General features: G+C 38.5%; 2 protein-coding genes and 1 long non-coding RNA gene across 4 annotated transcripts; 2 read left to right on the plus strand and 1 right to left on the minus strand.

Annotated features, from left to right (window-relative positions):
* Nucleotides 1–483: 483 nt before the first annotated feature.
* adtrp1 (androgen dependent TFPI regulating protein 1) lies at nt 484–6,690 on the plus strand. 2 transcript variants are annotated; one of them, XM_036591259.1, is made up of 6 exons: nt 484–597; nt 3,108–3,257; nt 3,362–3,463; nt 4,801–4,916; nt 5,348–5,508; nt 6,247–6,690. In XM_036591259.1, the coding sequence occupies exons 1-6, from the start codon at nt 535–537 to the stop codon at nt 6,267–6,269; spliced, it is 615 nt and encodes a 204-aa protein (XP_036447152.1). In that variant the 5' UTR covers nt 484–534; the 3' UTR covers nt 6,270–6,690. The 2 variants fall into 2 exon arrangements, with proteins under 2 accessions (XP_036447152.1, XP_036447151.1); XM_036591258.1 differs by lacking the exon at nt 484–597 and adding an exon at nt 1,241–1,477.
* Nucleotides 6,691–9,667: 2,977 nt separating this feature from the next.
* ptpdc1b (protein tyrosine phosphatase domain containing 1b) lies at nt 9,668–19,445 on the plus strand. Its single transcript, XM_036591260.1, has 10 exons — nt 9,668–9,687; nt 9,814–9,889; nt 10,992–11,163; nt 12,117–12,197; nt 12,303–12,421; nt 13,253–13,390; nt 14,379–15,460; nt 17,845–18,027; nt 18,835–18,945; nt 19,251–19,445. The coding sequence occupies exons 2-10, from the start codon at nt 9,880–9,882 to the stop codon at nt 19,359–19,361; spliced, it is 2,007 nt and encodes a 668-aa protein (XP_036447153.1). The 5' UTR covers nt 9,668–9,687; nt 9,814–9,879; the 3' UTR covers nt 19,362–19,445.
* Nucleotides 15,136–19,592, minus strand: LOC118822301. The gene is made up of 4 exons (XR_005008451.1): nt 19,482–19,592; nt 18,855–18,892; nt 15,507–15,568; nt 15,136–15,411 (listed from the first exon to the last, which is right to left on the minus strand). It is a non-coding gene; the product is annotated as an uncharacterized LOC118822301 (long non-coding RNA).
* Between the last annotated feature and the right edge of the window lie 204 nt (nt 19,593–19,796).

Below are 19,796 nucleotides of genomic sequence, written 5' to 3' on the forward strand. Positions count from 1 at the left end.
ATCTTTTTTAAGAGTGTATATAGAACCATTTCATGGTTCCTTGTATGGTGAAATGGTTCTTCAGAGTGATGGAAATGTGTTGTATATGGTTCTACATAGAACCTTTTTGAAAATGGCTCTATATGGCATCAAAAATAGTTCTTTTATTGTTATGATGTCAAGCTGGTAAGAATGGAAGAACCCTTTTTGGTGCTTTATAGAACCATTTTGAAAATGAACCATAAACAGCACATTCTCCTTCTATCTAAAGAACCATTTCACAATGCAAAGAAGCTGTTAAGCATGCAAATGGTTCAGTATAGAACTTATGGTTCTAAATAGAAAGATTCCCTTCACTAAACACTTTAAGAAGAGTGTAGTCATACTTCATGGAAGAAGAACTCTTAGGCCCAATCCCATTTCACCCCTTGCCCCTAAGCCCTCAGTTTTGCACGTTCACGTCTTGGGTTAGGGTGTGCCAATTTTTGTTGAAATAGAGGGGTAGGGTGAAGTCCAAACGGAGGGTTTTCAGAGAGACACTCCAAACGGAGTGTTATGGGGGGAAAAAAAAGAAAACCGGCAAGATGGCTGCGCGAGCGACCAGAGAAACCCACAAATGTACGTATTTTCTCCGTTAAAAAGTACGATAACCATTGTATTATCTTAGTTATCTTAGTGTCGCTTCAATGTATTATGGCTAACTTTCCCGTTCCACCTTAAGTAGTCCAGCAGTATTGACGCCTGAAGCGCCAGAATGTAACTGCTGCACCATTTTAGGTGGAACGGGAAAATTCGAGCAAGAAGCTGGCGAATGGCTGACTTAAGCTTCGAATCACCAAAGAATTAGCGGTGGGCGATAATACATAATTGCCCCCCTCTTTGAAATCACATAGTGCCCTAAATGTAACTAAAGCCCAGCAGTAAGGTTGCTGAACTTTACCCTATCTTTGCTATCACTGAAGACGGACCGGGTCGCCTACAGAGCACCGCTAATAGCCTGTTAATGAAGCAATGTGGTTTTTTTGTTTGTTTTTTGTTGTTTTTTTAAGGGTTGTCCCATTTCGTAGGGCAAGATTTCAACCACTACCCTTTGTAACTCATTTCCAAGGGTTAGGGTGACACTCGAAAACAAGCGGTAGGGATAAAAAGAAGAAATGGGATTAGGCCTTAAATTGAAAGTTCATCTGTCCACAGCACAACACATATCAGTTTCTCAACTCTAAGCTTCATCCAGGGCTGTAGGTGGCGGTGTGGACAGGCCGGTTGTTTAAAGAGAAAGTGGAAGAAGAGCCGAACAAGAGGAGATTTTCTTTGCTTCTTCAGTATGGCTGCTGCCGCTGTAAAGGCGAATTCAAAACTCTGCTTACTTGTGCATTTAATTATTTTTGCCTGGTATGTGTTCACCCTGAGGGCGAACTGCTCGTTAGAGATTTCAAGCAGACATCCCGGTGCTCGATCATACGGGGGTCGGTGGAAGTATTTAACCTTTATCAATCTGGTGAGTGACGGTAGTCGGTCAGTGAACAGCCTTTCGCCAGCGGTTTGTTTGTCCGAGTTTGAAGAAGCTGACTTCTGCTTCTTCAAATAGCGGTTTACAGTCCTAATCTGTACATTTTAGTGTTTCTCTGACTGAACTCTCACCTGCTCGACCTGCTCATGAGCCGAGTCTTTGAGTCGAATCTTTAAGTGAACCCTGGGAGCCGACTCGCGACGAAAAAAACGATTGTAAATTCAGACAAAATAAATGATCTTATGACGCTGTACACACTTTTAAAAGATGGTTCTTCAAGAGTTATGTATTATAGTCACTGGTTCTGTTTAGAACCATGAGTGCTGTATAGTTTCATGCTTGAATGGTTCTTTGCATGGTAAAATGGTTCTTCAGATTGATGGAGAATGTGCTGTCTATGGTTCATTTTCAAAATTGTTCTACATAGCACCAGAAAGGGTTCTTCTATTGTTACAAGCTTGATCATCATAACTATAGAAGAACCATTTTGATGCAATATCGAGCCATCAAAAAGGTTTTATATAAAACCATTTACAACACATTCTCCATCAATTTGAAGAACCATTTCACCATGCAAGGAACCATTTAAGCATGAAATGGTTCTCCATTCTTAGAAAAAGATGGTGCTTCAGGGTTTTTTTAGTAAAGAAAATGGTTCTATATAGAACCATGAACACTCAAAGGACCCTTTGCATGATTAAAGTTCTATATAGAACTAATTTTCAAAAATGTTTTATATAGAACCTTCTACAGCATGTTCTCCATCAAGCTGAAGAACCCTTTCATGATGCGGAGAACCCTTTGATCATGTTCATGTTTCTTTGAGTGTTCGTGGTTCCATATAGAACCATTTTCTTTACAGAAGAACCCTTGAAGCACCATATTTTTTAAGAGTATAGAACTCCTGGTATAAATAGCGCCATTGCCTTTACTAAAGAACCCTTAAAGAACCATCTTTTTTTAAGTGTGTCGCTGAAGCTAAAGTTTTTTTAAATTACATTTATAATATTATTGTAATATTATAACACTGACATTTTGTCTGGATTGTGATGTGAAATTACTTTTTTTTTAACTTGAAAATACGTTAATACCTCCTCTATAGAGAACATGTCTACATATTGTAATGCAAAATTTCTGTTTCTTTTTTCCTGAATTTAGCATTTAATGAAAAAATAAAGCATAAAATGTCCCTTGTGCCAAAGTTAGGGCACATTTTGTGTTGTCATTTTATACTCCGCAAATAAATAGAAATTGTACCCTTATTTATACTTAATTTATTTCATTTTATTTTATTTTTATTTATAAATCAGCAAAAGATGTAATTTGACTGGAGGTGTTTAAACGTTTGCATATGTATGTATATTTTTTCACATTTTTTTGTTTTCACTTATTTTTTATGTTTAATTCAGCAAATAATCTGAACAATAAAGAAAAGGTGTGTTCTCTGTAGAGGATGAGTTAAGAAATAACTGTATAGCTGTGTGTAGTGTCACCAGATGAGTGTGTATCGTCATACATTATAATAAGATGAACAGTGTTTCCAGTTTTAAAAGCCTTTGAAAGTGTTCATGGTATCCAGACTGTCTGATAGCACTAACATCAGTGTTTTCTTATGCAGGTGATGCAGACAGGGTTTTTTGGCTTTTGTGTTTTAACGGATTTAATACACACTGTGCTGCCAAGCAAGAGCACCCGCAGCGGGATTCCAGTGTTCCTTATAACGCTGCGAGATGGTGTTTTCACAGTTTTGGCTTTTCCTGTGGGCACAGTGAGTACGAGATTCTAATTGTGAAAATTCTAAAAATTTGTAGTTTTAGAAATTTTTTAAATTGAGATTTCATTTAATTAATTGCACATCCTGTTGTTTTCCAGTTTGTGTTTTCTTCGTTCTGGTCCCTCTACACCTACGACCGTGAGCTGGTGTACCCAAAGTATTTAGACGAAATCATTCCTCTTTGGCTTAATCATGCTATGGTAAGAATTTTTTCTCTTGGATAGAGATGTCATCGATCTGATACATGATGTCGGCTGAAGGTGCTGGATCAGATGTTGAAAAAAGGAATGAATCTGATCAAATATGGTCTCTAATCTGGACTGAAAATGTAGGTAGGTTAAAGTAGGTTAAATGGTAACAGTAGGGATGACATAGTATCAGAGCTGCTGAGTTTTGCTTAAATCAGGGGAAGTAAATTTTAGTTGGAATGCAACAAAATACATTGCCTAAACCAGCACTGTAATAAATACTAACAAAGCTCACTAAGAGAGACATAATAGTACAGTAAATGGAAAAAATATCTAAATACTGTAGTCTTGCAAACAAAGTTAGTCTTTGAATCACCCTGCACAGTACTTAAACGAATAAATAAAAATATTGGAGCAGTATTGGCCGATACTCAAGGGCCCAATCCCATTTCTTATTTTTACCCCTACCCCTTGTTTTTGAGTGTCACCTTGCCCCTTGGAACTGAGTTAAAAGGGGTAGTGGTTGAAATCTTCCCTCTGAAATAGGACAACCCTCAAATACAAAAGAGCATTACTTCATTAACAGGCTACTAGTGCTGCTCTGTAGGTGACCCGGCCAGTCTGCAGTGATAGCAGAGAAGGGTGAAGTTCAGCAACCTTGCTGCTGGGCTTTAGTTACATTTAGGGAACCATATGCCTTCAGGGGGGGGGGGCAATTATTTATCACCCACCCTTCTTTGATGATAAAAAGCTGAAGTCAGGTATTCGTCAGCTTCTCACTCAAATGTTTCCCTTCTACCTTAAATGGAGCACCAGTTACATTCTGGCAACACTGCTGGACTATTTAAGGTAGAACGGGTAATTTAGCTAGCTACAGAGACATCAGCAAACTATTAGTGATTTTTTTTTACGCTTGTTATGCAGTGGTTATGACAATGGTTATCGTAATTTTTTAACAGTGAAAATACTCACATTTGTTTGTTTCATCTTGCCGTTTTTCCTTTTTTCTCATAACACTTCGTTTGGAGTGTGTCTCTGAAAACCCTGCGTTTGGAGGGCCATGCAGCCCTAACACTTCGTCCTACTCCTCTATCTCAACAGAAAACACCTTACCCCTAGGCGTGAACGTGCAAACGGAGGGCTAAGGGCTAAGTGGTAGGGGCAAGGAGTGAAATGGGATTAGGCCAAGGTTTCAGTATCAGTTTCTCTACTGGATCAAGTGATCATTTTGACTGTAAGGATAGTTGTAAGGACTGTTGTTGTTAACATTTAGTCATTGACATACTCGTAAACGATGAAAGTGTGTTTTTTTTTATAGTTTTAAAAACAAATTTCTTTTTCCCCTGCAGCACACTGTGATCATGCCCTTGCTTTTGGCCCAGATGTACCTTCAACATCACAAACATCCCAGTCGCATCAATGGCATTCTCGGCTTGGCTCTGTTTGCTTCGCTCTATCTGGCATGGTAAGACCTTCCTGATGTTTGTGATTGTACATTTTTTTTAAATATTTGAAGTTTTGTTTGGATTTCCAGCATGAATATTCAGTCAGATTGGGTAAAAAAGATACAAAGAAATGAAGTAGCGTTTGTTTCATGAGTGTTAGGATGCCACATGACTGGAAATCAGTAGTCACTGAAAATCCCATAGTGATGCACGCTTTAAAAAGCAAAGGTGCCGATAAAGTTTACTAGGAGTGATACCACAGAAGAACATTTCTGTAAATGTAAAGAACTATTTTTAAAGTTTAAAGAATCTCCACATAATGTAAATATTCTGTACCAATCAAAAGTTTCTCCTAGAACCATCTGTACAAGACATATAGAGAACCATTTATTTTAAAGAATATGATATTTTACTGTGTCTGGTCACTCAGTTTTATGTTAATTGCGTTTAGGGTCTTATGGGTCCGTCATGTTTCGGGGCACTGGGTATACCCCATCATGGCTCACCTCAGTCCCGTAGGCTTGGTTCTGTTCCTGGGTGCTGCTTCTCTCAGCATGGCTCCCCTTTACCTGCTGGGAGAAAAGCTCAACCGTGTGATCTGGAGTACAACAGGTGAGAAGCTTTTATCACTGCCTATACAAATATTATGCATTTGTATAGTTGTATTCCAGCTGAATTAGTTTAACCTGGTTTGTTTTTACAGTCTGTCAGTAATAATTGAGGAGTGATTTTAATCCCGTATGAATCTGCAGTCAGTGTAGCTTTTACAGTCTGACAGTAATAACTGTGGAGAGATTTTAATCCAGTGTGAATCTGCAGTGTGTGTAGTTTTAGAGTCTGACAGTAATAATTGTGGAGAGATTTTAATCCAGCATGAATCAACAGTCTGTGTAGTTTTTACAGTTTGACTGTAATAATTGTGGTGTAAACGGTCTCTAAGTGGCTGAATCTGGAGCTACCATAGTTACAGTAGTCCTGGTCCCATCTACCTCACGCTAACGAAATAATAAAACCTTCTAATAGACATGGCTGTGCAGCGTGTTGTTATTGTTATTGAGTGTGAACCTTATTTCATACCTTGTTGGCCAGTCAAATCCTGATACATTATATTACAGTAACCTCAAAATACTTCAAATCATCTTCTACCCTGTTCCACTTTTTACAGTGTAGTTTAGTTATTATGATGTCGCTTCTCTACAACTCTAATGTTATTATTATGTTATATGGTGTTTCTGATGTATTTATGTTTTTGGCGCCTACTTTCTTGTCTTGGACTTCATTGTCTTGTTGTCTTCATCACTCCAACTGTAATGATTTACACTGGCATTATTTCAATCTGCTTTCTCCAAGGGAATCAGAAGAAAAAGAAATAAGTGACCACAAGAATCCAAGTTGACCATTGGCAGGTTGAAGCCAGACCACATTTTTTTACCGGAGTGAAGAACGATGTAGCACTTGTAGTTTACTCTGGAAGGGGCTCAGGTATTCCTATGGCAGAAGCTTAATTTACAAATTAGGTTTTATACAGATGATTCACTGACTTTGTGATGACTGAGATAATTTGCACTCAATAACACAATTATACTATATTTAATATACTACAGTGTGCTTTTTTAAGAACTTTAAAATTCCATATGCTGTATTATCCCAGAATGCTGTATTTTTGATTAAGGACCAGTCCTTTGCGTGTTAATGTTTTTGTGCTTGAATTCATAACATGATGATTTTTAGGAATCTATGCTGGATTACTTGAGATAAAAGAAATGTGATTTTATTAAAACATGCTGAATGCTCCATCAGTGTCTGTTATTATAACCACAACACAGATCTGTGATTTAACTGCAGTAACTACAGTGTATATTGTATAAAAATATACAGTACAAAAAGACAGAGATCCCTCTTTATTTCCTCCATTCATTTCCAATCAAAACAGACATTAAGTACAGATCATTCATTTTTCAGGAGATATTTCTGAGAACATTCGAAATCAGATAATCCACCTGCCTAAGGAAGGAGAAAGTCAAAAGAAAATAAAAAACAGGAGTTTTCAAAACTGGCGTTCAAAAGGTTAAAAGCTACAGAGAAAATGAGACTCCTAACAACCACTTGGAAGACCTGGTAGACACCAAAACTACCCCCATCAGATAAGCAGCACTCAACGCTTTCATCTTTGAGAGAGAGGAGAAAATCAAGCAGCTTCAGACCTGAAAACATCCACAGGTGTTTCTGTCCATCCTTCCACTGTGAGAAGACAACTCAGCGCTATGGGTCTGAAAGGATGTGTAGCTGTCAAGAAGCCTCACTGAGAAAAGGAGACAGACCAGAAAGAAGAAAAATAACAGATTTAAAAAGATGTTTGGGATGATTTGCAGAAATGCAAAAAAATGCAACCAGCGTCTAAGACTGAACTTTGGACATGTGTGCAGATTTCTTTGTAAAACTGAAAGTGAGTCTCCTGAAAAAAATGGAAGCTGTAATAAAGGCAACAATGAAGACTGAATAATTTGATATTATATTTAGCTGTTGAGGCTTTTGTGTAATTATCTGTTAAATAAATAGTGGGAGAAAATAAAGGATTTGAATCTATTTTCGTTTAATCCTGCAAATAACAAAGTTTTAGAAATTTATGACAAGTAAAAGGATTAAGAAATTTTCAAGATTCAGCACTATTTCTAGGTAATTATTCAAATTTAAAATTGTTATGCTGATAATATAAATTTTAATGAAAAACTTGTATTAGAGAAATATGTAAAATAGAAACAGTTTTATGAAGTGTTCTTAAACCTTAGGTCCCTACTGTGTGTTTTCTGCTTTTATCCTAACACTGAAAATGAATAACTTTAATGAAGATAATAATATTTAATGAAGAGTGATCTCTGATATTTGTACTGTAATCTGTATATCTGGTATAAGAAGGCTTTAGGCATCTTCTTGGCTACGTGCAATAGCTCATCTTACTGATTAATGAATCTAAAGCCTTCAGTAATCCTGACTCCTATTGCTATTTATGTAATATTACTGTTGTTATTGTAGTCTTGCCTGCATCGTCCACCTAGGTTATCCTTCCTCAATCTGCAGCTGCAGCCCTTTAAATATACACTACCCTCACAATGCTTCTGAATGTAGCATGTTTTCAGGTGTTGGCCTACTAGGCTTATTACATTGTAAGATTTATAATTAAGGAATTTTATAGAAAACAGTGCAAACTGAGGTTTTTTATGTTAGAGAAGTGAGGACTGGAAACCTGGAGCATCTGAGGGACTCAAATGCTACTTTCTAGAACAGTTTTTCTTATTTTCTAACATGTTATCTTCTTTTTTTCTTTATTTCCCCCAAATCATCTCTGAAAATCCTCTTCATGTTGTTTCAAATGTTTCATTTATTTTACCTGCACCTTTAAATACACAAATATATAAATATAATTTTCCTTAATAAATGTATTAATATGACTTTATTACAGCTACTTCCATGTCATGGTGACTTTCAGTGCGTCAGTCTCAGGGAAGTATTTCCTGCTAAGCACACACTGCTTTAATCAGATTTGCTGTAAGTAAGCCGATGGCTGTCCTAAGCTTGACCGCATGCTGCCTTGGCTGTCACTCTCAGCAACGTATTGCTGTGAAACGTGAACTCAGTCATGATTACAGATGAGATTTTAATGTTGCTTTTAGTTGTAGTTGCTGACCATTTAAAGGCCATATCAGGAGCTTCTGCAGTTGCAGGTGTCGCACAGCAATGAGGACAACAGTTAAAAGACCCAACTAGTGCTGACACTGACCTAGCTGTTCTTAACTGGGGTCAATATAAATCTTTTAAGTGAGTTTAACCGCCTGTGAGAGTGCGTCAGATGACGTTTTATTTAATTTAATTGAATAGAAAGAACAGGTTTGCGTCAAGCCAGGGTGGACCTCAATGTAACTTTAATGTAACAGTGTAACTCGGTGTAACTCACTATAACTGGATGTAACTCGATATAGCTCTGTGTATCTCAGTGTAACCCACTGTAACCTGATGTAATGTGATATAGCTTGATGTGTCTCAGTGTAACTTGGTGTAACAATATAATTTAGTGTAACTTAATAGAACTTGATGCAACGTAATGTACTATATTACATTGTTATTTTAACTCTGTGAAACTCGATGTAACTTGATGTAACAAGGTGCTGCTTCTATGTAGAGCCATGAATTCTCTGAGCATTTGGAGCTTGTATAGTGTGTCATAATCATGGATCAATCAATAAACAGTGTTGATTTGAACACAAATGAAACGTTAACCCTTTCATGCAAATTTAAATGAGAAACAAAAGGCATCTTTTGAGAAATGTGAATTATAAGGACTATCTCAATGTGATTTTGATCCTGCCTATCTTGCTGGGGACCGTTTCTTGTGCTATTTCAGGAGTAATTGGATTAGTGGGTTAAATCAGGAGTCGGAAATAGCGGCCTCATTTGTCGTTCCCCACTTTGAGAGTCTACTACATTGATCATCTTTGCTGTTTTCCCAGATTACTTGTGTATGCCTGAAACAGTATAGAAATGTGCTTGTAATTACATGTAAAGGCGAATAATGTAGCTTTGAGCTCCATACAGGAGGAGGTGACTGTACCATGGACTATCTGATCAACTGCTGACCAAACGGGACAGTTTCTACTGTTTTTCTTGCTAGACTTAGGCTTCTGAAGGATTATATCTTTGTGGACTAAATCGTTCTTTTGAGGTTCAGGCACCAGATCCATGTACCGTTGGTGTCTGCAAATACAGATGTACAGGACACTCACCTTGATTTTACAGGTAAAGACGTTTGATCATTTATTTTCTAAATGTGTCTTATTCAATCTCCCTTACCTCAGTAGGAAATCTTACTGACATGTTTTCTTGTCAATTATGTATTCTTCATTTTAGATTTTTCACTCACAGGTATTATAATGGAGGTGGGAGTCAGTCTGCTTAGTTTTCGAAACTGCAGATGTCCACTCCACTAACATGGAGTCTGGTAAGAAATTTAAAAGGAATCCGGTAAAATTGAATTGGTAATGTAATACTTACAAATGTTAAAATACAGTACTGTGCAAAAGTCAGAGACCACTGTTCATTTATTTAATTTCAAGTGAAAAAGGGCATCAAGTACAAGTTATAAATGTTTCAATGTCAAGAAAAAAGGCAAAAAAAGATATATTTAACAGCCTCAACAACCAAATATGATATCAGTTTTCAGTATTTAGTGTGTCTAAAGTTTGCCTTCATTACAGCTCCCTTTGTTTTCAATCTGCAGGGACAGAAGTTGGTTGCATTTTCTGCTTCTTATGTTCTAAATAATCCCAATTACAAATTTAAATTCATCTCAAATATCCAGTTTTTTTATGTTCTAGTCCAAATATTGTTCTATTTTGTCTACACATCCTTTCAGACCCATACACTTCTGCATTTCTGCAAATCATCCCAAACATCTTTTTTAATCTACTGTTTTTCTTCTTTTTGGTCTGGTTCCTTTTCTCACTGAGGGCTTCTTGACAGTTACACATCCTTTCAGACCCATAGTGCTGAGTCGTCTTCTAACAGTGGAAGGATGGACAGAAACACCTGTGGATGTTTTCAGATCTGAAGCAGCTTGATTTTCTCCTCTCTCTCAAAGATGAAAGCTTTAAGTGCTGTTTATCTGATGGGGGACAGTTTTGCTGTCTACCAGGTCTTCCAGGTGGTTGTTAGGAGTCTCATTTTCTCTGTAGCTTTTAACAATTTATTTCCCCGTATTGAAAATTCCTGTTTTTTTACTTATTTTCCTTTGACTTTCTCCTTCCTTATGCAAGTGGATTATGTCTGCTTTCTTCAGAACTGTCTCCTTACAAATGAAAAACTTGCATTTAGTGTCTGTTTTGATTGGAAATTACATCAGTGAAGGGTGCTTTGTGACATTGCACAGTACTCTTTTTGGATTCTTAGAATCTTGAAAAAATAATCTAGAGCACAGCAGGAAAGATTAAGTTCTGTATCTGCATGTGGAGACAAATCCACAATCGTTTTAGAAGTGTTTGTCAGTGGTCCTCAAAGTAGTCCTAATTGTGCACATGAAGAATCCCCCCATTTGCTTTGTGCAGTGAGAACCACGATGGCCACAGCAAAGTACACCCTGGTTGGAGAGACGCTGCGCTATGTCATCCCCAGCCACATGCAGTGTTCCATAGGATGTGGAGGGCGCGCATGCAAGTATGAAGACCCGTCTCGGTGGAGTGAAGACAAACAGGCCATCAAAGGGATCTACTCCTCCTGGTAAATTCAGTCAACCAAGCTGCATCTTCCAAACATTTTACATAGATGCACAAATTCTTATGTTTAAAGTTTGGAATGCTTTAGTCATTAGTTGTTTGCTATACAGCTAGTATTCTCAAGACTGAAAAGCTGTTAAAAGTAAAAGTTCAATAAAAAACTTTACACAATATTCTCCTCATCCCAAATGTAGATGGTCAAGTAAACGAGTCAAAAGTACGTCACATAGCTAAAAACAGCATCCAGCCTGAATTTGTCTATAATTGTCCATTTAATGTCATGCAGTGTCAGAAACCACAAAAGCAATTCAATTTAAAGTGGCCTAAAACTGTTATAAGTCATGTTATGGTATATTCTAATATTAGGCTCATTGGTTTTACAGAATTTACAATTATATATTGTTTTTTGTGTTTTTGTCCATCACTTCTACATCCAGCAGCATGCATTTCACAAACACATCATACCATCTGGAATCCAATGATGAAATACTGACCGCTAGCACGACCATTGATGTAGCAGCTAAAAAATACAGATATTGCTTCCTTCTTTGGGAGCCAGCTAGCAGGAAAAAAAACGAACCACCTGCATTCAACCATCCGCCCAAAAAACGCTTGTAGTTTTTAATAGGCTCCTCCTACCTTAGAGATACATCATCAGAAGGGGGTTTCCTCATCTGTAAACTGGAAACAGGAGGCAAGTAGGTATTTTTATAACTGATGCAGTGACGGTTTACTGTTTCACTTTTTTATTTTGAGTGTGGCTTTAAGATTACTTAACTCTAAATAGTTTTAAGCAAGACAATAAGCTATTAGCCTCATTTCATTTTCACTATTTTAACCTACGAATGCAGTGCTGAGACTATCATCTACTTCAGTAACTGCATTAAGCTTCATCAGTTTTAGTTGCAGGATCCTTACCAACAGATTTGCTAACTTTCCCCTCTCCTTGTCATTCAGGATCACCGACAACCTGCTTGCAATGGCGCGACCTTCCACAGAAATAATAGAAAAATACAACATCATCGAGCAGTTTCAAAAGTAAGCCACCATTTACAGTTCTGGCTTTTCATTTTTGACCCTTCCAGCTGAGTTTTAGGTCAGTGTTGGGGACATTCTGTTGATTCTGTGTCTTTGCGTGTTGAGGTGTGGTTTGAGGACAGTCATAAACCTTCAGCGATCCGGGGAGCATGCCAACTGTGGCAATCCGTTAGAGCCGGACAGCGGCTTCACCTACCGCCCAGAGACGTTCATGGAGGCTGGCAGTGAGTGATTAACTACTTATCTGTGTTTGTAGATAACCTAAGCTGTCAGGCCTTTATGTTACATGATTTATTAAGAAAGCTGATTTAGAATTAGGTCAGTGTAAAAGCAATCCACAGAATAAAAGAGCAAAATGTTCCCAGATCAGCTCGTTTATTATTATTCATATTTATATATTATTCAAGTTGTGACGTGGAAAAGTGCATGTGTTACCTTTAAAACTTATTCAAGGTGCACAGTTGGACTTTAGGGCTATTGTTGTACTTTATACCTACACCGATCAGGCATAACATTATGACCACCTCCTTGTTTCTACGCTCATTGTCCATTTTATCAGCTGCACTTACTATATAGGTGCACTTTGTAGTTCTACAATTACAGACTGTAGTCCATCTGTTTCTCTGCATACTTTGTTAGTCCCCTTTTACCCTGTTCTTCAGTGGTCAGGACTCCCATGGACCCTCACAGAGCAGGTACTATTGGGGTGGTGGATCATTCTCAGCACTGCAGTAACACTGATGTGGTGGTGTGTTAGTGTGTGTTGTGCTGGTACGAGTGGATCAGACACAGCAGACACAACATTCTTGATTTCCCAAAATTCTATTCTACAGCAGCCATTGTGTATCATGACAGTCATTGTTTGAAATGCATATGGTTGTGATAGTTTTGGTTAACAATACCATTACACTCTGTTCGTCTGCTGTTGTGACAGAAAATATACAAAGAATAATAAGTTATCTGTGCAGTCATAGAAGATACATTGCACTTGTGCCCAGCAAGTATATTAATCAGATTATGCAACAACATATATAACTTTCTTCTGTTTTTTACAGTATACTTTTACAACTTTGGATGGAATGACTATGGAGTGGCCTCTCTCACAGCAATCCTGGATATGGTGAAAGTCATGTCCTTTGCCATTCAAGAGGGTAAAATGGCTGTTCACTGTCATGCAGGCCTTGGAAGAACAGGTATAACTGTGCTTTTTGCATTTACAGTGATATACATAAGTGGTCATCACAAATAAATGAAAACTTACTGTTTATACTGTAAAAGGATAAAATAAATATTGACCCTTCTTCATCAAAGTTGCCTAACAATCAGTGCATATTTAACTGCCTAAATTATGAAACTTTCATACGATGTAAACACAAATGGAAATTTGAGCACAAATGTTGAATCAGCTTCAGTGCGTGAAATCAAGTGCCAGCCTACCAGCACCAAATTTGCATATCATTTGCATGAAGCACGCCCTAATTTATGCAGATGTTTCTGTAGGGAGCCAATTATATGACAACATTCAGAGGCTTGTGGCATTTGAGGTCAAGCAGTGAGTGCACTACAACTGTGTTTTGTATTGTTTATTTTTTGGGTGGAGTCAGTAGTATAAAACAAAAGCACAGCGTAATGGCTTTGAATAAAACATGGAATAGTAACATTTCTTTATACCTATGTGCATGTAAAAATACATACATCCATGATTGCGATGTGCACAAATTATTAGTATCATTGGTATTTTCCATTTTTTTCAAGTTGTTAAACATCTATTCTCAAATGTACACACAACCTCACCAGATGTGAGTTTAGTTGTACAGATACACCGAATATGAAATCGATGAATTACAAAACTGCTGGTGAAATGTGATTTGATCGTACGCAACTTAGATGAATAAGGGCCATTGTATGTCATAGGAAAACTCTATAACTCCATTTTTTCACATTTTACATTGTGTGAACATTTCATGACTAATGAACCAATAGAAATGGTCCAAAATTACATGAAATAGAATCCTACATAAGTGACGTACAATGTTTTTTCCTTCTTCTATACAGTTACTGTTTCAGAGATACAGGGTTTTTTTATAACCGCAACAATGTGTATATTTCCTGCAGGCAACAATTCCACTATACAGTTCAAATAGTATAAGACCATCATAATTAGACTGCCTTGTTCCACAGGTGTTTTATTAGCCTGCTTCTTGGTGTTCACTTCCCGGATGACCGCAGAACAGGCCATTTTATTTGTGCGATCTAAACGGCCAAATTCTATCCAAACTAGAGGACAGTTGGTATGTGTCAGGCAATTTGCCCAGTTCCTGGTCCCACTGAGGAACCTGTTTGCCCACGCTGAGCCTAGAGCCAGTCCCGTCACCCTTTCCCAGTACCTCATTCGCCAGAAACACATACTGCACGGTTACGAAGCTCGGCAGTTGAGGTACATGCCAAAGCTTGTCCTGCTCATCTGCAAACTCTTACTGGACATTGCGGACAACCGGCAGGTTATTGAGGAGGATATTCTCGAGGTCCCTGACGTCACGTCAGAGGACGATAGCTCTGTTTCCTTTACCCCAGTGCCGCAGCTTGTCCGCCCCATAATTGCTGGAGGGCTCACTATGATCCACCCACGGCTTCCTGGTCTACCCGTGAATCCTAGAGATGCATCTCAGCCACCTCTTCACTATGCCCGCAAGAGTCTTAGCTACAGTGACTCAGACCTTCACAGGCTGGCCAACACGCTAAACCTCTCTGGGAACCCTTTGGCCGTTTTAGCCAGCATTACCCAGGCCAATTCTGTTGGGAAGGATGCGCCCCAAAGCAACTTGCCCCTACAGGACAATGCCAATCCTCATGGAAGTCTAAAAGATTTGGCAACCTATGGTTCCTGCAGTAACCTCTGGGAGCTGAAGACAATGAAGGACCAGAAGGATGGATGTGCACTGCTGAACACCCGGCGGCAGTCCGTCCTGCAGCGCAGCCAGTCCCTTGGGGTTTCTGACCATTCAGAGAAGCGGAGTAGCTTCGCCATGCTATTGGCATGGAGGAAAGATGCCAAAGAAGGTGGTGTTTGTGAAGAAACCAAAAACGGCCAGGTGAATCACGCCAGGGATGAGGAATCAGAGCGACTGTCTGAGGTTCCCTTCATCACCATCCAATCAGAATTGTCCCTGGAGGCTCGGCGCTTGCTGGTGGCTCAGTCACTGGCAGTGGACCTCTACAAGGATGGGAAAGAGGAACACGTCCAGAAGGTTTCTGAGTGGCAGGTGGGTAAGGAATACCAGCAAGAAAAACAAAAAAATATATACTTACCTTAAAGCAGTGGTCACGACCCTCTTGGAGTTTATCTTCTTGCAGAGTGCAGTCAAGGTTTTCTGAAGCAATTCAAGAAGTTGCATGACCAGATGTGGCAGATTAGACTCTGTAGGAAGGTAGATCTCCAGGGCCAGGGTTGGTGACCACTGCTTTGAAGTTTATATTTTAAACTAGTGGCTTGCAGCCATGGTCCTGGTGTAACCCTGCCCTACATATTTCGGTCCTTTCCCTGCTTTAACACCTAATCCAACTCATCAGCTCATTTGCAAGCACCTCCTGTTGAACTAGATCAGTTAGAGCAGGGCACATGCTAAAATATGTAGGATCACACTTAGGAACAAGTGCCATCGTAGTTTTTACTATGGATATACACTGATATCAGGATCGGCAGGTAACTGCTTACAAATGATCTGCTTTGGACAGATATTTAGATTTGACTGATATGCCAAAGCAACTTCCGTTTATGCGTTTATTGCCCTGTGACAGAGCAGAATGTTTAGGTGATGCTGGGTTACTGTGCCAAAATATCTGCTTTTTCTTCACATCACTGCATTTGAAACTCTAAAGAAATAAATGCAATGCTAATCCGGATAAATGTAGTCCCAATTTTTATATTTTATAAATTAATACTGTATACAGTTACAGTGCTTGGTAAAAGTCAAAGATCACCCATTTATTTATTTAATTTCCAGTCAAAACGGCCATTAAAACGGACATTGATCATTTTGAGCAGCAGGATAAAATAAGGAAAAACATATCGCTGCTATCGGAAGAAAACCTTGTACCTCCATTTTTGTTGTTTTTCAGTTTTTGACATAATTTGAAAATGCCTGTTGCTCTTTACAATGGGTGTAAATTTCATGATGAATGGACAAAAAGAAATGGCCCAAAATTACTTGAAAAAAGTCTGGTTCCATTGACTTGCATTAAAAGTAAAGTATGTTTTTTCCTTCTCCTGTAATGTTATCATTTTGGAGATACAGGGTTTTCTTCTGACAACAACGATATATTTAACAGAGGATTACACAGACGCCTCAATAATGAAATATCAAATTATTGAGTATTTAGGGCCTTTATTGCAGCTTCCATTCTATTCAGGAGACTTGCTTTGAATTTTTCAAGGAAATCTGCAAGGATATTCTTCCACACCTCCAAAGTACAGTCTAAGACTGAACTTAGTTGGCAAGTAATCCCAAACACATTTAATCATGCTGAGGTCTGGACTTTGAGGTGGCCATTGTTCTGAGAACACCAGCAGCAGCTTCATTGTTCATCAGTTTGTTTGGGTTATTCTCTTGCTTTATTTGTTCCTAAATGTTTTCCGGAGTGTGTTGTGTGATGTATTAAAATTAGTTTTGCTTTTATGAACAATTATGATGCCTTCTATCATCAACTTCAGATGTTGTTCTACATTCCAAACCTTCCCACCATATCACAAATTTATTAGTTCATTAAACCTTACCTCACATCTCAGATGCCCAGTTTTGGGTGGAAAGTGTGCAAATTGTCTTATTTTTTGCCCTCAGTGACGTATTCAAGTGGATTATTTGCATGCAAGTAGATTATATCTAATATCTTCATAAATATCTCCTTTAGCCATTTTAGATGAAATTAAAAGGGAACTGAATGGTATAAACATAACAGCAATGACAAACATAGTTTGTGAGTCCAGACCATGCCTTCAACATGGTGGTGGTAGTATGAGGGAAGACTAATTGAGGGAGGGGCGGGGGAGAACTCTGAGAACTTGGACTGGAGTTCTGGGCAGCTTCTACCTGTAGCTAGAAGGCCAGACCCTCCTTATAGCTGTAGTAGGACTGATGTAGGACTAAGGAACAGGGAGGAGATGGGGTGGCGGTGAGAATTGTGAACACTTAGTCAGGGGAACTGAAGGTGAGGATGTGAATTTATAGGGCATTAGACTGGAAGAAGGAGGGGTTTTAGGCATGTTCCTCCACCCAAACTTCAGTTATAATATGTCTACAGAATACCCAAACTGCTATTCTTGGTAAAATGCACTTTTCACATTTCTCATGTTCAAAAAGTAAGAAAAAAAACAGGGGTTCTCTGGAATTGAGTTTTAGAAAGCATACCAAAAATATATATGGCATATTCCAAGTGTGGCTAGAGATAAAAAAGCCATTATTTCAGTGCATATTCTTGTTTTTAATCTGTTAACTGCAACAAAAGCTTTTACTTCAGCTCTGGATTGTTCTACATGTAGAATTAATTATATAAGCAACTGACAGAGATTCTAATTATTGAAAAATGATGTAATAAAACATGCCATCCAATGAAACAATATGAACCAGACATATGATGTGTGGCCCTGCAGACGGATCTGAATCATCAGGGAGCGTGGGAGCAGCTGTGTCTGGAGCGGGACCCTTTTGTTCTCACAGGAATACTGTGGTCCTGGTTGGAGCAGCTAAAGGAGCCCATCATCTCAGCTAAAGACGTCCAAGCCCTCGACCAGCCCAACCCAGACCCAAAGATTGTCCTCAATTCACTTGACCGGGTGGGACACATGCTCTAATTTATTCTATAACAGGCTAAGTTAGAAGTATCACCTCTATAAAGCTTATGAAGCTCAAAAGTGTACTTCAGTCAACAAAACTGATTTGCTTAATATTGTTAATTGTTAATACTGTATAATAAAAGCCCATAAAAATGGCCCAATGAAAGCTAGTGTGACCAGAACTATACTCATGATATACTACTCACATACTAAAGTAAAGTAGAAGGCAAAATTGCTTATTGTTAGCCATGTTAACATATTTGAGAACAAGCTTCTTTTAAAGAGCAATGCCACTCATTTTTCAAACTTTCTGCAAAATTAAATAACACGTAAACACAGTCATTCAGAGTGGTTTGATGCACAATACACAATTCTAGAGAAACCTACCTCAGTCAAAATTGTTTACAGTGGAACCAGATGCCCGAAAAAAATCAATGCCTTTAAAGGCTCTTATAGAAATGTATAACATGAAATGTTTATGAACGCACTGCCTGACGCCTGAGACTCTGTACAGTCAAAACACATTTTCAACATATTATACATATAAACTCAGAAGACGCGTGTAGGTTCACTGGTGGTTCTGGATAGTAAATAAAATGGCTAGATTTGTGTTGTAGACATTGTGACCCCTGGTTCCTATCACCACCACTGTAAAGTAATCTGAGTCAGTAAGTTTCTGTACAATTAACTATTTTACATCAAACCACTCTGAATAACTTTGTTTACATCTCAACTATTGAATTGTGCAGATATTTTTAAATTAGGGAATGAATTAACAGAATTAATTAATTTTGTGTCTACTTTCAGGCTCCTAGAGAAATACTTACATGCATACTGGACTGCTTTGCTCATCTACTGGTAATACCTGAAGAGGTGGAGAATGCATTTGTTGAGCGAATAATAAGGGCTTTCACAAAGGTACATATTACCTTTTATATTATCGCCATCTAATTTTTATTTTTCTGCATCATTTCAACACGGCAGCTGTCCTTTATATTGTGAGAAAATTTAATGATAAAGGGATCAACAGAAAGGCAACTTGACTTGGAATGAAATCTTTTTAGCTTTACTTGCATTAAAGGTTAAGAATATTTCACCTTCTCCTGTAGAGGAAAATATTCTTAACTTATCTTCATTTTAGAGATACATGTTTTTGGACAGCAACATTATACATTTTATAGAACATTTGTACATATTCATGTATGGGAACATTGTCTTTCCAGATAAAAAATGTGAGCGGTGGTGAGGACGTCTATGAAATAATGACAAGAGTCCTTAAGCGTGTTTTACGGGACATGAGGAGCACCGCCATGGAGGAGTCCCAACAGCTTTAGCAGCTGTAGCGATTCCACTCAATAGAATAGTCTGCTGAGTGCCTCTTTATTCAGGTGTGTTCCTTCTATTCACTTACACACACACACACACACACACATTATCTAAGCCGTTTTTCTTACTGAGTTGCGGGGGTGGGGCTGGAGCCTATTCCAGCGGTCATTGGGTAGAAGGCAAGAAACACCCTGGACAGGCTGCCAGTCCATCACAGGGCAGACAAAGACATACAATCCACACCTAGAGGCAATTTGGCATCTCCAGTTGGCCTGACCGCATGTCTTTGGACTGTGGGAGGAAACCTACACAGACACAGGGAGAACATGCAGACTCCACACAGAAAGGACCCTGGTCGCCCAGCTGGGGAATCGAACCCTGGCCCTTCTTGCTCTGAGACAACAGCGCTACCCACGTTTTAATGACAAAAACATAAGCATCAT

This window comes from Colossoma macropomum, unplaced genomic scaffold (assembly GCF_904425465.1).
Source record: "Colossoma macropomum unplaced genomic scaffold, Colossoma_macropomum, whole genome shotgun sequence".
NCBI classification, from domain to species: Eukaryota; Metazoa; Chordata; class Actinopteri; order Characiformes; family Serrasalmidae; genus Colossoma; species Colossoma macropomum.

What these genes read in the sequence shown, in the direction of transcription:
- ptpdc1b (XM_036591260.1), top strand. An exon ending in ATCATCGAGCAGTTTCAAAA is followed by an intron (nt 12,198 to 12,302) that starts GTAAGCCACCAT and finishes TTGCGTGTTGAG; the next exon opens with GTGTGGTTTGAGGACAGTCA. An exon ending in TGCAGGCCTTGGAAGAACAG is followed by an intron (nt 13,391 to 14,378) that starts GTATAACTGTGC and finishes CTTGTTCCACAG; the next exon opens with GTGTTTTATTAGCCTGCTTC.
- adtrp1 (XM_036591258.1), top strand. Translation starts at nt 1,304, where the DNA reads ATGGCTGCTGCCGCTGTAAAGGCGAATTCAAAACTCTGCTTACTTGTG. An exon ending in TGGCTTTTCCTGTGGGCACA is followed by an intron (nt 3,258 to 3,361) that starts GTGAGTACGAGA and finishes GTTGTTTTCCAG; the next exon opens with TTTGTGTTTTCTTCGTTCTG. An exon ending in TGTGATCTGGAGTACAACAG is followed by an intron (nt 5,509 to 6,246) that starts GTGAGAAGCTTT and finishes GCTTTCTCCAAG; the next exon opens with GGAATCAGAAGAAAAAGAAA.